The sequence below is a fragment of the Psittacula echo genome (genome assembly GCF_963264785.1).
Source record: "Psittacula echo genome assembly, chromosome: 23".
NCBI lineage: Eukaryota > Metazoa > Chordata > Aves > Psittaciformes > Psittacidae > Psittacula > Psittacula echo.
The window spans coordinates 3,371,766-3,389,720 of record NC_137748.1 but is presented as its reverse complement, the minus strand read 5'-3'; the positions used below and the strand labels follow the sequence as shown (position 1 = coordinate 3,389,720).

At 45.8% G+C, this 17,955-nt stretch overlaps 1 protein-coding gene across 13 annotated transcripts in view; it reads right to left on the bottom strand.

Moving 5' to 3' along the window:
* SPOP (speckle type BTB/POZ protein) overlaps window positions 1–17,340 on the bottom strand; it is a 33,958-nt gene extending 16,618 nt beyond the window's left edge. For 12 of the 13 annotated variants that reach the window (XR_013958385.1, XR_013958386.1, XR_013958387.1 and 9 more), the window contains exons 1-6: window positions 17,127–17,340; window positions 7,160–7,302; window positions 6,588–6,709; window positions 4,831–4,982; window positions 4,603–4,730; window positions 456–633 (exon numbers count right to left, since the gene is read on the bottom strand). Coding sequence is in view for 1 of the 13 variants with exons in the window: in XM_080633430.1 (XP_080489556.1) it covers window positions 456–633; window positions 4,603–4,730; window positions 4,831–4,982; window positions 6,588–6,709; window positions 7,160–7,237 (658 nt within the window). In the remaining 12 variants the exon portion in view is untranslated. The remainder of the gene's footprint in view (window positions 1–455; window positions 634–4,602; window positions 4,731–4,830; window positions 4,983–6,587; window positions 6,710–7,159; window positions 7,303–17,126) is intronic. The other variant, XR_013958396.1, reaches the window with a different exon arrangement.
* Between the last annotated feature and the right edge of the window lie 615 nt (window positions 17,341–17,955).

Sequence of the window (17,955 nt, the reverse complement as noted above, 5' to 3'; positions counted from 1 at the left end):
AACCCCAGTTAGATACAAGTGGTACAGAAGTTCAGGGTTTGACATCCAGTAAAGTGGCTGATGTAGCTTCAAACTGGGTATGGGAGGATTTATTAAGTCCTTTCAATCAAGGCTGAAGGGTACATGGGTGGTAAGGAACGTTTCTGGAGTTCACAAGGATGTACTCCCCTGGAAAGGTGCTAACTGCTCCTTACAAATGCTGTAGGAATACGTTACAGTACACTATAGCCACAACAGAATCCTCTTCCCATTCTCCCCATAGAAGGAGACATGCAAATAAAAATGGAGTACATATTTCTTCTCCACCTGTAGCAGTTCACAACTGTCTTGTACTACAGCTCTGCAGTTAAAAAGCTGCAGAAGCCTCCTTTAAAGGTGAAGCAACTCAGAAACAACCATTTGCCATCAGGTTGTTGTCTCCTAGTCCCCAAAGACCCATCCAGCTCAATACCAACCTGCCAGTATAGCTTTGTGAGCCTGGAACTCCTGGCCTGCGACGCACAGGCAGCAGTCAGTGAAGCGCGAGTTCTCCCAGAGTCCTCCCAGCTCATCTGCCAAGCGGCACTCGGGCACCTTCACCATGTTCATGGTGTTCTGGCCAGAGATGTTGACAGAGTCCTGCACCACGCTCACCTGGAGGGGAAAGGAGAGCAAACAACCCCAAACCTCAACCACACGCTATAACAACTGATCTCCCTACAGGAAGCTTTTGTTTCCAGGGCAGGTGAAAACTAACAGCACATCTATGCAATTTCATCCTCACTTTATTAGATGGTATCCTATGGAACTAAAACCTTATTCTTCTGCCTTTACAGACATCACACCTGACCTAGTTTTTTCCTTCTATCAACACTCTTAAACCCTCCCCAATCAATAATGCAATACAGCCAGCAAGACAAATGAAAATGAAGCATACACAGAGCTTCTAAAACCAAGCACTGCACCCACACAGGTATGCAGGGCAGCGTCTGACCCCTCTTACTGCTTCTGGTTCTAAATTCCTTCCATCACATTATCAAATACACTTTAGAAGAAACAGTAAGCTAAAGAAAAGCAGCTTTGTATCAAGTAATCTGGAAGTTCGGGGAAGGCAGATTCCTTACCACCCGCTCTAAAGCACACAGGGTTAGGCAGGGACCATCCATGCTGGTTCATGAGTAACCTTCACAAAGGGAAGCGTTAAAAGCCAGTTCAGCACTAAACCATTATGGTTAAACACAGGGTAAATCATAACCTTCTACAGCAGACTCCAGTTAGGAGGGATCAGTGACTGACACTACCCTGCTCTAACAAAGAGTCAAGGAAGAAGGTGACTGACAGGGAAGCTACATGAGACTCTTTCCTGGATTTGCTGTTAAGTCCAAGTTAAATTTCACTTCTATTAATAACCAATGGCCAAAGAAGAACAAAGGTCAGCAAAGGAAGCTTCAAGTTATGTAAAAGAAGAAATGATGAAGTGAGATGACAGAAGTATCTCCTGAGGAGAGAAGCCTGCTGACAGCACAGACCCCAGCTCCTGACAAACCTCCAGTGGGTTTCTGAGGGCAGTCACAGTTAAACAGCCAAACCCAAACCCGTATCAGATGCTGTTTGCCAAAGGACACTAATGGTTAGCCAGAGCTGAATCACAGAATCCCAGACTGCTTTGGGTTGGAAGGGACCTTAAAGATCATCCAGCTCCAACCCCCTGCCAAATATGAGGAAACTAATATTCTTCTTCATGGATTTAACAGCTACATTCTGGTTTTCCCCTGTGCCATCCAGACCAGCAACATGGACTCAATGAAGGCTGAAAACTGATCAGATTCATGCAAAGGAATTCCAAGCTGTAGATCCCTTGCTGGAATCCAGTACTGATTACAGACCAGCCAAAAACCTACTTGCTACCTGTGTCTCAAATCAACAAATAAACCTCTCCATAGATGACAGAAAGTCAATTACTCTCATGAAAATCTATTACATGGCCTTTTACACAAGGAGTTGAGAGATTCCATGCAGTGATCAGCCTTAGGGGTCAAAATAGGGAAGGTTTTGCTCAAGGTGTTTTCAACATCTCAGCAAGGACAGCAATGCTGCTGAGCTCAGAAGAGAGCTGTTACTGTCACTTTGGGAACACCATTCTTTGTGGAGCTTTACCAGGATATCTGCCTATGATGTTAGAAGAGAATTGAAAGAGCAAAGAGTGATGCAGTTGGGATATGAACAGTCAACTCCACCTGCAAAACAGCAGTAGAGAAATCTCCCAACTGACAACTAAGTGAGGTCAGATGTGAAACACTTGACAAGACACATCATTCTCTGCCCTAATGGCATCCGCAGCAAGACATCATCTGTGCTCAGCAGCAGACATGATCAGAGAGGAAAAGACCTTTTTCCTTTAATAATGCAATGAGAAGGTGCAGCAGAGACAACCTTCTGGTCTCCAGAACACTCCCAACATATCCCCACCTAACAAACATCAAGTATTGTTAACTCCTCAGAGAGTTTCTACATGCAAAACACGCTTGCTGAAAGTACAGATGTGAGCAGCATCACTTGGCACCTGTGGCCAGCAGGGAAGCATTAGGAGAGCATATGGCACACTGGTTTACATGCAAGGAGACTTGTAGGCTCAGGAAGGAGAAGTGAAAAATAGAAAGAAAGAGTGGGGGGAATAAAACCCCAAAAGGAAGCTGGTGAAAGCTGTTGCCAAACTGTTTCAGACAGCAAAACCTTCCCTTTGATATCACTAAACTTCAGATTTCTTACATGCTCGAGCAGAGAACAAACTGAAAGAGAAAAGAGAAGATATCAAGGCCAGGTGAAGGCAGCAGCAAGTTCTCTCTTCATCCAGAACAAACAAAACCACCGAGCTGAAGCTTTTAAAAGGAGTAGCTCAGTAAAGAGTGAAGTCACTTGAATTAGTAGCAGTTGCCAAGACTACTGGTGGAGCTCAGTTTTAGCTACACTGCACCTTGCAAATTCTCTTCTCACACATTCATTTTGGAGTTTCACTCCACAACTGGGAGTTTTCTGGCTCTTTCATCATGGAGGAAAATGGCAATTGCCAGACGTACAGAGGTGGGAGGCAAGACACTGTCCTCCTCCCGTATTCACAGAATCACAGAAAAGTTTGGATTGGAAGGGACCTTAAAGCTCCTCCAGTTCCAACCCCTGCCACGGGCAGGGACACCTCCCACTAGAGCAGCTTGCTCCAAGCCCCTGTGTCCAACCTGGCCTTGAACACTGCCAGGGATGGGGCAGCCACAGCTTCTCTGGGCACCCTGTGCCAGGGCCTCAGCACCCTCACAGGGAAGAGCTCCTGCCTTAGATCTAACTTGAACTTCCCCTGTTTCAGTTTGAACCCATCACCCTTCGTCCTATCACTACAGTCCCTGATGAAGAGCCCCTCTCCAGCATCCTTGCAGCCCCCTTCAGACACTTGAAGCTGCTCTGAGGTCTCCAAGCAGCTTCTCTTCCCCAGGCTGAACAGCCCCAGTGTTCTCAGCCTGTCTCCAGACAGGAGCTGCTCCAGCCCCTGTTCATCCTCGTGGCCTCCTCTGGACTTGCTCCAACAGCTCCATGTCCTTCTTATGTTGAGGACACCAGAAGTGCACACAGTGCTGCAAGTGGGGTCTCACAGGAGCAGAGCAGAGGAGCAGGATCAAGTGTTAAAGGAAGGGCTCTCTCCATGACAGTACCTAATTTTGCTACTGATCCTTTAGAAGTTAAACATGTGAATGATGGCCAAGCAAAAGTGAAAATAAAACCCAAACAACAAATCCAAGGTAAAAAACCTCCAAAAAACCCCAACTGTTGAACAGCTCTGAAGCAGCAAAAGACTCCCATAAAAAACAACACTGCAAGAGATCCAAAGAGAGAACAACTCATTCTACCTGTCTTCTGGCAAAAATCACAGCTACAGGAGGTATTCTGCAGTTAAAAAGGCAATAGAAATGAAGGCAGCAGCAGAAGCTCTGAAGACCCTGAGAGTTTCAATTTGCTCATTTAAAACTTACAACATCTAGTTGCAGAAATAACTGCATCTTTGTCTGAAATTAGTACTATTGAAATCATCATTCTGTAAGCAGTTGAGAGAAAAATACAAACACAATGAAGAGAAAATAGCAGTTCCTATAAAATTCCTTTTTCTTCTGTTTTTCTTGTTGTTGGCTCTACAGACACACTGAGGGAAAGAAAGAAAACTCTTTCTTTACTCAGCAGGCAAGTAACAGGCAGGCCAGTTGCCACCACAGAGCTAGTGCTGGTTATTATCCCAAGTGAGTTTCAACTTAAATAGTAGAAACAGATGGATGATAACACTAAACCACAAGTGAAATGATAATCAAACACGCTTCATTCCTGTCATCATCCCAGGTAAAGGACAAATCTGAAGTAACACACAAATGCATGGCAGTGAATCACCATGAATCATACCCAGAAGCAGCCACCGGAAGCACACACACTGCCACACACATACCCAAATAAAACCTAAGTGCCATAAAACCAGGCAGGATTTCTCCTGACACCTCTGACTCTGTAAAAGCAAGGATGAAAAGCTCACGTCACATCTACCTCCAGCTAATGGAAGTGCTGCTCTTTCAGTGGCACAGGAAGACTTACCTCACAGAAGAGAGTGAGTTTGTCATCTGGAAGAAGTCCATTGGCCTCATCCAAAAGAAAGTCTCTTCTAATGAATTTCTTGAATCCCCAGTCCTTGCCTTGTACAAATCGATACGCTCGCTGGCTCTCTGAAAGAGAGATGGTGCTTCAGACACCAGCTGAGCCTCACCTCATCAAACAGCTAACACCAACCTGACCCCAGCAGACGAGACATGAGTTTTTACCCACCCATTGCTTTTGTCTCTTCTCCTTTAGCATTCAGGATGGAGAATTTGAACTTGGCTCGAACTTCACTTTTTGGACAGCTCACCAGCAGCAGATAGAGGGATAGGTAATCCTTACTTTCTTCATCCAAGCCTTTGGGGTTCACACGTAAACACCTGTAAAAGCAGGGATGTGAGTCAGATGCCAGGGCTAGGTCTGGCAGGTCATTCCCAGCCTTCAAAGAAAGGCCACTGTAGGGTCTTCACCATCAAATGTACAGCAAATCAGTTCTGTTTAACAGCCACACGGAGATAATAGATGGGTAAATAGAGTGGAACCGCACGCTGCACTCAGACTCACGCTACATCTCCACAACAGATAATAATATGCAGGCAGGAACTATGGGCAAAGCAACAAAACACGAAGGGGAAAGAGGAAGGGGTTTAAATTACTTTAGTTTAAATTACTGAAAAGAACCCTGGATGTCAATTTTCACAAAAGGAAAGTGAAAGAAATAGTTGAATGGAGGCAATGGATCTGAGGAAGTGCAACAAATCCAGAGAAATGCTTGGTAAAAATTCCACAGGAAGCAACTGAAAAGAGAAATGGGGTTCTGGAAGGCCGGTGATTTCTCAAACACCATAATATTAGGGCAAGAAAGAGAAAACTACTCCTGTGTGAAGAAAATGTGGTAAGTGCAGGAAGAGGCTTAACTCATAAGCACTTCCATGACCTGAAACTTGCCACAGAATCTCACCAAAAGCAAGATCTAGGCCAAATGACTAACAGCTCAAAGACATAATGACAGAAAAGCAGAAAGATCTAGACATTGACTGAGCTCTGCCCTGCAAAGGTTGTAAAGGTAATGTAATAGCAAAGAGCAGCCCAAAGAAAGCACAGGGCTGCCACCCAAAGGAAGGGAACACAAACTGTATCACAGACACACTATTATTTAGTGGCTGATTTGCTGCAATCTGTCCTAAGGAGGTTTAAAGATAAATGTTAACACACTTAATATCAACAAGGGATAAAATAAGGAAGTGGGTGTCCATGGATCTCCCAGGTCAGCCATGACCCACAGTAGATGCACATTCTGAACAAAGTCTACTCTGACTTACTGGGAATTACACACGGAGAACTCAAGGAAGGTAAGGAAAGTTTCAAAGGAAAGGGAAAGGGCAAAAAGAATGGCAGCTTTAAGAAGCAGAAACTCCAGGGCAGAAGGAGTTACAGAACATTGGTACTTCCATCACCTCTATGTTAAGTCTCCAAATCCCCCAAAAGCTGTCATGAAGAGGAAGGTAACACAGCAGCAACAGTCTTCTATTGCAGGATTTAGAGTGCAGGCAAAAATTACCTTTTTAACAACATGGGCTGAAACAGAGCTTGAACACACTGGCTGTGGGCTCTCATTGCCTCGTAAAGCTCAGGCCAAAAACCCCCAAATTAAGACATTACTAATCCTCCACAGCATGTCTCAGCTTCAAGGCAGGATATGATCAACCCTCAGCTATGGGTTTCCATTAGTGCTGATGGTTTCCGTTAGCAAACACTGCAAACAGCAGTTGTTTTGTGTGCCCAAACACAATGCTGAAGCAACAGCAGCTTCTCTGTGCACACGTTGTACATTCAAGGAAGCAAGAGCCCATCTGTGCACTACAAATATTTTCTTCTGTATTTATAGATACGTTTTATACATTTTTCTCTGTTCTAGAACCTCAAACACACAGTCCTTTCACACAGCTGTACAAGAGGGTGAACCTCTCTGCTCTATTCCTTACCATTTGAGTTTATCATTGGCTCCAGATGAAAAGGTTGAGCTTTTGATGACCTCACCCATTTCTTCTCGGCAGAAGCTAAAGTTGTTTATGGTCCACATGTAGGAAAACTTCACTACCTTGATCTTAAAACAGAGAAGAGGTGGTTTAGGGTCATGCTCATTCACCCTGTCCATCTTAAAGGCAAAAACCACAAAACCTGCAAATTTTACTGTGTCATTTACATGACAAATAACCCCCAAGCACAAGCCACAGAGGCAGCTGGACCACTCCAACCTCTCCAAAGTTCTCCTTGCCAAGTGCAGAGGGCAACAGTCTGTTGCCTTGGAGAATCATGGAATCACAGAATAGTCTGGGTTGGAAGGGACCTTCAAAGCTCACCTAGTCCAACCCCCCTGCAATGAGCAGTTAGATTAAATTAGCAGCTAGACCAGGCTGCACCAAGGCCTGTCCAAGCTGGCCTTGAACACTGCCAGACTCTGAACTCCAGACTCGAAACTTGTTTTGATTCACTTCTTAACCACAAGGTTCTAACCGTGCTGTGTCAAGAGCATCTCAGCAGAGTGGGGACTTACCTGAGTGTAGCACCAGCTTTCTGCTACAGGTCCACTCGACATTTCTGCCGGAGGGGGAGGACTCGGCACTCTTGACATCGCCAGTTTGGAGACTCAACAGGATTTCACCACCCAGCAGAAGAAATTCAGAACTGAGCTTCACCCTGTCCGTCGCAGCAAGAGGGAAAAGGAAAGGAAAACCATTGAGAATAAAGAAAAACCCAGACCAACCTTCAGGAGCACTGGTAAATCCCATAGGACACATGTTAAAGCCATCATCCTGCTTTCTCCCTCCTCCCTTCAAAATGTGTTGTTATATTTAAACATTTCCAAGTGTTGCCATATGTTTTCTGGAGAGGGGATATACCACCTCCACTCATTCTTTCAATGTGCAGCTCCTTACAGGAATAAGCCCAGCACATCATCTGCTTTAAGGAGTCCAAGACTCCCACTTGACTTGGAATTTACTACTTTACTTCGAGGCCACCATTCCGACTCACTACTTACCCCCTGTTTTCATTTTGAGAGACTCAGACTATCAGAGATCAGATCTGACAACTAGTTCTTAATCGAAAGAGCCACAGGTAGCAACATGAAACCCAAGCTCAACAGCAAAACAAAGCCCTAGGTTCAGTGACTCCACATCCACAGAATGATTTCTTATAGCTTAAATCTTCTCCTGAAACCCAACTGCTAGGGAATGTGTTGGGAATGACTTCTCTGCTTCTGGATGCAGACCAGACCTCTCCCAAGCAAGGCTCACACCAGTCTGTCTGTGTCTGAGTTCTGTGCACCTTCCCAAAGCACCTGGCAATACCAGCACACACGCATTAGCCAACTGTAAAAGCCAGAAGTGGGGGTTTATTAGGTTTCATTTCCTCTGAAAGAGCACAAGTAAGCTCATGTCAATACTGAAGAAGAGATACTGGCTATCAGCAGCTAAGAAAGAAGTGGAGCACCCTGCAGAGACGCAAGTTAACTCCATGGAAATGTATTTCCTGGAGCAAAGCTCAGAGACAAACAACGATTTGGGTGATGTGATCTGCAGAGGCCCAGCACTGATGGTAACTGGGAGCTCTCACATCAAACTGCTTCCCAAACTTCTTCTATTTGCAGTTGGTGCTCTGCAAGTGGAATGAAGGGGATGAAAAGACAGGGACATCAATCTGCACTTCAGGCACTTGCTGCAGGTTTTATTACCTGAAACTCAAAATCACCCCAATTCCTCCACTCTGTGTCATTCAAATCAAGCTGACCTTGGCAGACACTTCTGAATACTCAGCTAACTGCCCTTCTACTGGCAACATTCAGTCTTGTCTCCAAGACCATCATTGCTTCATTGTCTCCAGACACAGTGAAGTGTCTCCAGGGTCTTTCTGGGACTGATAAAACCTGGAATTCCAGCACAAGCCTCAAAACCCACTTCATCCTCTCCAGAGCTGGGGGAATGCTGCCTTATTGCTGGTTTTAGCCCACGGGCAGGAACAGGAGAGACCCAAGCTTCTTTCTTCCCCTTGGGGTTCACAGCAGCACTGCTCAACTCCCCCCCAGCCTGTCCCATTGTTCTGTTCACAGCTATTTTTAATCTATGTTGTTCCAGTGATGTCTTATAGCACAGGCACAAACACGTGGGACACACACTATGAGAGGAGAACAAGCAGCCAGGGAGAGGATGAAGTTTCTTAAGCTCGCTCCTCACTGACATCAACCTGAGCAACAAGGTGCTAAGCCTAAAGAGTTTGATCAGAAGAAAGAACAATGAATAAAGTGAAATCAGGCTTTGTTTGTTGCTACAATTGTAGTTAGTTTCAGTCATTTTAGGTTTTAATAACACCTCATCTCAATTTCCCCTCTGGCAGGCTAAACCCATTCCCCTTGGCCTGTCCCTACAGGCCCTTGTCCCAAGCCCCTCTCCAGGTTTCCTGTAGCCCCTTTAGGCACTGGAGCTGCTCTAAGGTCTCCCCTTCAGGAGCCTTCTCTTCTCCAAACCAGCCCAGCTCTCTCAGCCTGGCTCCAGAGCAGAGCTGCTTCAGCCCTCACAGCATCTCTGTGGCCTCCTCTGGCCTTGCTCCAGCAGCTCCACATCCCTCTTGTGTTGCTCCCCAGAGCTGGACACCGTTAATTAAACCTCAAGCCACAACCACCTACTTGGTCTTCTTCCCAACACGGGTGTTGGGCAGAGTCCACCACTTCAACACATAGCAAAGCTCTGGTGAGGCCTGTGTGGAGAGTCAGTGCCCAAGCAGCGTCTTCCCAGTGCCTGTGAGGTCACAACACTGCTCTTGCCCAGAACCAAGTCCCACATAAGGTATTTATCAACACTAAGCATTCTTCTAGAGGAAGAACTTCTACTTCCAAGTAAACTGAAGCAATTAAATGTCTCTACACACAGATTACAGAAGTGGTTTAACACTTCTGCGTAATTACGCAGCTGAAAGACTCCAGTGGGGCCTTCCTGAAGACAAATTGGGAGATTTAGTGATAACACTTCCCCTTTATGGCATGAAAATGAAGGATTAATGAGGAGGCAAAGAGAAGACAGCAACAACTTTGTATGTTACAATGGCACATTCATCAAGCCTGCTGGAACACCCTGAGAAGTTGAAGGGTTTCCTGGGTGGAGGGCAGAAGTTAATCCCAGATTCCTGTGTTGCACCAGTCTCCTAAGGAGCTGCTCTCCAGAAGGCTGCTGGGGAAGGAAACACATAATCATGTGATGGCCAAACTGAAACTTTAACAGCTACTTGCTGTACCCAACAGGATTTTAAGCTATACCATCTTACAGATGCAAAGAAGCTCTAGAAAGCTGCTGTGGTGTAAAAGGCAAGGCAACTGTATGAGCTTGAGATACACTGGACTATATAATGTCCTCTGAGTAACTGTCACTTTTATCTCTCATATCCTTTCCTCCCACGTGGCTTGGCTAGGCAGGTGGCAATAAAAGTTATGACAGCCTGCTAATAGAATTGCTGCATGCCAGTTATGCTTTTCAAATGGCCCAAAGGTTGGAGATGTGAAAGATTTTTCTGTTCTAGTCTGGTGTGTCAGAGCTTCCTACAGATGCTTTGTGAGGCAGTTAAATACCGTTAAAAAGAGATGTTAAACGCCAGTGTACCCCCAGCCCAATATGGCAACTGACCATCAAATGCCATCACTGGTACTTTTACCGCTGTAGTAAATCACAGTGGGAATAAACAGGCAATATCCAGCAGTGTCCTTTGCAAAAGTTAGCAGTAAGGAAAAACTTGCCTCTTGCTTTGCTCAGCAAGCACAGGAACAGGCGAAGTAAAAGGTCACTGAAATATACCCTTACAAGTATGCCTTCAAACCTGCCATGTCCTGTTCCTCCTTCAAATGGAGCACTGTGTGCAGTTCTGGTGTCCTCTACATAAAAAGGACATGGAGCTGTTGGAACAAGTCCAGAGGAGGCCACAAGGATGAGCAGGGGCTGGAGCAGCTCCTGCTGAGAACACTGGGGCTGTTCAGCTTGGAGAAGAGAAGCTGTGTGGAGATCTCAGAGCAGCTTCCGGCTACAAGGATGCTGGAGAGGGGCTCTTCATCAGGGACTGTAGTGATAGGACGAAGGGTGACGGGGTTCAAACTGAAACAGGGGAAGTTCAAGTTAGATCTAAGGCAGGACCTCTTCCCTGTGAGGGTGCTGAGGCGCTGGCACAGGGTGCCCAGAGAAGCTGTGGCTGCCCCATCCCTGGCAGTGTTCAAGGCCAGGTTGGACACAGGGGCTTGCAGCAAGCTGCTCTAGTGGAAGGTGTCCCTGCCCATGGCAGGGGTTGGAACTGGCTGATCTTAAGGCCCTTTCCAACCCAAACCATTCTATGATTTTCCATTCTTGGAATGGTTTTAATTTGTTTTTCCTCCTAAGCTAATTTTGCCATTGTAAAACAAGCGGGAAAAAATATATTAAAAATAGGTTTGGTCACTTCCAAAAATAATAATTTGTACAAACTCTGAAGGGCTGGGACAAGAGTCAGCAGAACGTCAGCGCTGTGAGGAGAACTGCACGTCTGACATAGATTGTGGAAGAAAAGGAACACCAGTTTTTAGCTGTAGCACATCCTCCTCCCCAGATATCACCAGACAAAATAGCAAAAGCTAAAACTAACCCAAGGAAAGAGAGAGGAAGTTGGTGGGAAGCAGCAGCCAAAATTCCTCTAAATAACTTTCTGCTTTTATAAACAAAACCTCCACTGAGAATTTGTGCTCTTCAGTCCTTCAGTTGGATTTTTGGTCTTCTTCTAACACTGCTTCATGCCGGTGTTTGAACACATGTAGAAACCTGTACTCCCTTAAATCACATCCAACCCTACCTAGAAATAACCCAAAATATCTGGAACTAAATCCACACCAGTAAATATAAAAACCAATACATTCTTCAAAGCAAACTGGATTTGTAGTTTTAGAGACACTGTTTGTGTTTTGGTCACCACATGTTTGCTTTGCCTCTTCTTTAACTCTTTCTACTTCTATATTTAATCCTCTTGAGGTACATCCTGAGATGCTTACAGCTTAAATCTCAAGACTCTTTTTCCTCAGAAGTTAATCTGCCTCCTAATTTGATAACTCAGTTCAGAAGCATGTTCAAAGGCAAGCAAGCTCTCATTTCTTTCTCTCCAAATGCTCCTTTTCACCTCTTTGCTCTTCATCCCTGCCAATGCATTCCTGCTCATTTCTTTCCTCTCACAAGGAAAAAATGTTACTTGAACGCAGTACAGAAACAAGGAGCCCGAGCAGACTCCTGTCTTCAGCAAGAAACCTGAGCTTAGTTTTGAAGACAGGGGGTTTGTTATTGCCTGTGAACTCTCTCATTTCAGATTCTCCCTCACAGGCAAACCGTAAGAAGTATTTTACAGCTCCAGTTCCTACTTGTAGGGGAAATTGTTCCCTGTCACTTGTCAAGTAGCTCAGTTGCCATTTTAGCAGATTTCTTGAGACAAGTAAACCATGTGCACTTTCACAGCATGGAAGTCTTCCAAATGGAAAGGTAATGCCATGACCATTGCTCTTCCCCAAAGAACTTCCCAAGGACCTGGGACAGCAGACTGCAGAGCTGACCTCCAGCAAACCACCAAGATTATAATTCCCTCTGGAGCCCTTTATCTAGATGAACTTCCCACTAATTCAAACACCTGCTAGCCAAGAGCCAACTCAAAATCACAGAACTTATAACTCTTTCTAATACTGGGACTTTTACCACACTTGCAGGTTTGGTTAAGGTTGGCGCCAACCTAAAGTAAGGATAGTTCAGAACATTCCCAGGATAGAGCTGAATATAATCTACTGTAATGCTTGTCCTTGCACTCCCTGTTATTGTATTATATCAAATTTAAACGACAGCCATTGCACTTGCTAGAGAGCAGAGGGCAGTGAGGCAGAACACAACATCTGATGGGCAATCTTTAGAAGTTCTAGACTCCAATACCTCCACTGACACACTGTTCTTCTCTTTAGGCAACAAATGAGCACAAAACCCCCACAAGCTAACAGGAAATCTTAAGCAATTTGTCTCTCTCAAACGCAGGAGTGAAGTAACTGTTCTCTGAACTTCATTTAGTGCCCACAAGTGCTTCTAAGAAATTCAGTAAACTGATACATGTGGTTTTCAAGCACAACTTGTTGAGGCTGCACACTTCTACACAAAAAAAGCAGCTGAAGGAAACGAAAGCACCAATATAGTGGTGCCATTTAACAGGCCTTTGAAATGACAAAGGCAGCTTTATGAGGGCAGGATACCCAAGAGCCTGACTTCCATGCAGCCAAGGAGATGCTCTATCACGTCTTCACCATAAGCTAATGGAATCTTGGGGAAGGAGAAGGGGACAGGCAACATTCTGTAACAGTTCACACAGTTGTAAGCATGGTTCTAGCCATGTTAACTGACAACTTTGTAGTCAGCGTCTGTTCTAGCCTCTTACGCAGCAGCGCTTGGGAGGCAGCCAGGCAGCCTCTCTGCATTGCTATCCAGCAGCTCCAGAGGACTTGGTCTGTGCGGCTCCACCTGCACTCCAGTCTCACTGCTATGAGCATGGCTCTAAACCCTGGGCCGTCAGATGAGCTTTTCTTTCAGACACAAAGGCAAATCCAAGATTTGAAATGAAAAATTAGAATGAAAAAGGATTTCTTTTGAAAAGAACATAACTGAGGCCTCAGTAGCTTCCAAATCCAAGCAGAAGAAATAAAACTTAATAATCTTGGGAAGTCTCCTAGTATATGAGTGCCATTTGAGAAAAGTTGCTACATACAATTATGATCTGATTTATGAACAAATTTCTGCAGTGATGAGCAAAGAATGTGGGCAGAACAGTAACTAAAGCCACACTTCAAAATATACATGTGCTAAAGTGAAAAGACTTCTCCAGCTGATTAAGTCCTGGCAGCAAACTCCTTGTCTGGCTCCAAGATCAGGTAAGTTTTTCCAGACCATCTTCTCTGCCCATGCAATTTTGCTTAGTATCCGTTCTTGTCGCAGCCCAAACAGAGATATTCACACGCTAGACTCATTTGGGAGATAGCTGCTTACTGGGAAAGATGAGGACTTAGACTTAATGGAAAGGAGGAAATAAAACCTGAACAACTACACGTCGCTGTTTAAATCCCACAAATTATTTTGTGAACCTCTACAAGGGCCACTCCTGCATATTCATAGTTCAAAAATATATAATTCTTTTAAGTTGTGTTTGCTATCAGAAGGCAGTTTCCATATTTAAACAAGGCATAGCAGATTGATGCTGTGTAGATGTCATTGGCATGTCTGGGATCACACGTGTTCCAAATGTACTGCTATGAACTCAACGTTAACTCCTAACTAAGAGAACCTTAAACTATCAGGCAGCAATTTAAGTACCCTCGTGTCCACCTACAGCCTATGAGTTTACAGATGATGTGACATGAAATGGTTCTGAATATGGACAAAATTCAAGTGTCCAGAGTTAAATCTTCCATCATGTTTTCAGAAGCAATATTACTGTACTTAGGAGATGCCTCAGTATTTAAAATACTTTTAAAACAGCATATTTAAAACAAATATTCTGACTTCGGCTGTAGGTGAGTCTCTCCAAGGTGTGCACAGGCATCATTTTTTTGCCAATTATTTCTGTCATCAGAATCAATTTTTAAAAGCATTAACACTCCTGTGTATGATTCACAGCCCAAGCATTACATCAGCCCCCATTTAAAATGCACAACGTACATGCTGCATTGCTAGAGCAAGCCATTTTTCAAGTCCACACTCATACAACATAACCTATGGAATAAGACCTACAACACAGGCTAATCAAAGCTGAACTGAGATCTCAATATGGAAATGGCAACACTCTTTCCTTAATGCACCTGAAGTCACCAGTATCCTACTGCCTTCTGCTGTATCAATGGCTAAAACAGTATCTTATTGCAGTTATGAATTCAGTGCTGGAGTGTTTAACCCCTCCCATGGTCCTGACATTATAAACTCTACAGATGCTTAAAGAAATCTGTGGAGTTGTAAGGTCAGGGAACACGACGGTGCAACACCTGCCTGCAGCCAAAGAATTTACTCACAGTATAGAAATGAACTCCCAAGTCTTTTCCAGGCATTTGCTACACAGTCAGTGGTTCTGCATCCTTTTAGTCCTAAAACTGTGGAGAAAAAAGCCCCAACCAAAAGCCCCACAAATTACATTTCACATGGGCTATGTAATTTTCTTGACTTCTCAGCTATGATCAGCAAAGAGGAAGAGACTTCCAGAATTACTCAACTCCTTCCTTCCAAAATGCTTCTACAGAGTTTAGTAGAGGGCCATGAGACCAAGAAAAGAAGTTCTGATACATTAATAGAGCTTCTGAAAAACAACAGCTTCTTTGCTTCCTCAAGGGTATCAATACTTTGATCTCACACTAGCTTCCTGTACCCTCATGTGATTCTAGAGCTTGGGACACAAGCTTTATTTAAGACAGCTCCCAAGAACAAAGTACAAGGCAGAATGCAGCAGCAGCTTATCAACTGAGAATCAAGCAGCAACACATTGTCGTTGTATTTCCTCTCTGTGCTGAGTAGGAAACACAGCAGTCAGAGGCTGGAGGAATACAGCAAGATCTTACATAAGACTCCAATCGTGCAGAAAATCGAGCCAAAGCTGGGGAGAAGAGAAGGAATTTTCCCAAATTACAGTGGATATTTCCAAGCATGGAACTATGAATGCAATCCCTGACACAGCAACAGCTCCTGAGCGTACAAAACATAGGTATCTGCCTCAGCTTTTATGCTCAATTTTGCCGAAATGATGCCCAGGAAGAAATGAAGCAGATGATTTCAAGTTCACAGTGCAATGGCAAGCCCCACGAGTTAAATGCTGAACACAAGAGTGTGCCAAGAATAAAGCTGGTAAGCCCCTCTTACTGTAAACTGGATTGGTGTCTAGAAAAATCATGCAGGGCAACAAACTTGGGTTCACAGTGCAGACCTAACACTGGGCCTGTCTCAGTTCAGACATCAACCCTAAACTTCCCCCTATCCTGCTCGGGTTCAGTGGAAATGGAGCAACCTGGTGAGTGGAATTGTTTTGACCATTTATCAGCTCTAACCAAGCCAATCCTATCGCCAGTGCTGGTACCTTCTCCATGTTAAAACATCAGCAAACTGGAAGATCCATTACACGGGAAGTAGTTTTTAAGCACTCCACTGTGCTGTGTGCAGTAAGTGATGATGCTGCTCACCATGTGCCACACCAAACCCCATTGCAACACCCTCCGTGATGCGTATCTGTGCACAAATCCTCGAGTTTTTGGGGAGGAAACACGATTAGTTTTACAACACTGGTAGCCATATTCAAGTGAATCAAGGTATCAGATCTGACAGTAGTTACTACAATCTTCTGGTGGGTACAGCTTTGTATTACTGTCCTCTACTGAGAGTGACAGGCTGATAGCTCGAAAAGCCCTCCTGCTATCATGTGGGCTCCATACCCATCCACCACAAACTACCATGAGGAAAACGAATATGTGCTTTTCCTTCAGGTCACAACAAAACAAGTGACACAAGGAAACCAAAGCACTCTTGCATCTGGGTAGAAAACGTCACTGGAAAAGAAGCAAGCCAGTTACATGTTAACTGAACTAATTTGGGGGGGGGGGGGTTAATAACCAGAAAGTTCTGTTTTATAAAGCATAAATAAAAGTGTAATTCTTTTACACAGTTCCATAGGGTTTCACATTAAAACATAACCACTTTGAACTCTAAAGAAAAAGGAAATCACAAAATTCGTATTCCCTTTCATTATGTCACGATGCTGCTCTGCCATCACAGATGTAAACACGTTTAACACTGCTGAGCTGGAGGAAAATGACAACAAATAACGTTATATTCTGTGGGTTTCTTCCCTCTCAAAACTCTGGTCAGGAAAAGCCAAGTTTCACAGGCAGCCTCACAAATACTACGGGAATAATATTGTACCTTTATCATACCATCTATCACTAATCAAGATAATGCTTTTAGCAAGTACTAGCATTCCATCAAACCCCACCAGTAGCACATCTAACTGCGAAAGGAAATTCTTTTGCCTTTCCATACTGCAGGATGATGCACCATTTCCTTCAAACACCACTACAGGCCTGAGACACAGCTAAGAAATCCCAGTCCGGATCCCAGACACCCTGAGATCCAATTAAGCCGAAGCCCAAGTTCCCTCCTGCTGTCCGAACGTGCCTCGCCGCCCTCAGCGGCACAGCCACAACCTGTCACCCTTACTCGGTTGTGCTGTTCCTCACCTCAGCTCTTCCGCTCCTTATTTCCTTTCTCCCACTCGTGTTTCCACACTCAGTTCCTGGCACCACAACCTCTCCCCCTGCCTGGGGACCGCCGGGAACCCCCGAACCAGGCCTGCTCCCAACTTTTCCCTGCCCTTTCCCCCTCCTCTTCCCCTCAGGCCCTGCTCCCTCACACCCCCCCTCAGAGGGGCCGATCCCTGCCCCAGCTCCTGCCGGTCCCCGCAGCTCCTACCTCGGGCCCAGCGGGTGTCTCCTGTGGCGGAGGCGCTGCTCGGAGGCCGAGGCACGAGCAGGTGCGCTGGGTGGGGATGGCGGCCGCGAGCTCTTCCCCCCCGCCTCACTCCCCGGCCAACCCCGCTACGAGCACACCAGCGGCCGCAGCTCACTATTTGGCAGCATGTCTTCCCCGGCCCGTTGCCCCCCGCAGCACACTCAGCGGCTCATTATTCCGCAGGTCCCCGCAGCAGCCTGCTGCGCATGCGCGGCGCTGACGAAGCAGCAGGACGGAGGCCGATTTCCCCCCTCCCTTCCCTCCCGCGCGCGCACGCGCGCCGCGCCACCTCCCCCAGCGCGAGGCTCGTGACCACTGCGCATGCTCAAGACTAACCCCCAACCGCCGGCCGGTGCGCGCGCCCCCTGCCGCCTGTCAGCCCCGCTTCCGCACATGCACCCGCCCCCCTCCCACCCGCTGAGCATGCGCGTTCTGCGCCGCCCGCCAGGAGGATCACATTCTGGCAGCGCGGCGGAGCGCTTGGGTGTCCGCTCAGAATGGATAGCTCACTATTTGGCAAAGAGCCCCTCAGGTAGTGAAGCCACTATTCGCCAAAGAGCTCTTCAGGTGTCATAGCTCACTATTTGGCAAAGAGCCCCTCAGATACTATAGCTCCCTGTTTGTCAAAGAGCCCCTCAACTGCCGTGGCTCACTATTTGGCAAAGATCTCCGTTTCCACAGCCGGCAGAGGAGGGGCGCGGGCCTGGGGCCGCCCCGCACCCGCAGCGGTGGGGCAAGAGCCTGGCTCCATCCTCCTCTCAGGCACTTGTAGGGAGCGATCAGGTCCCCC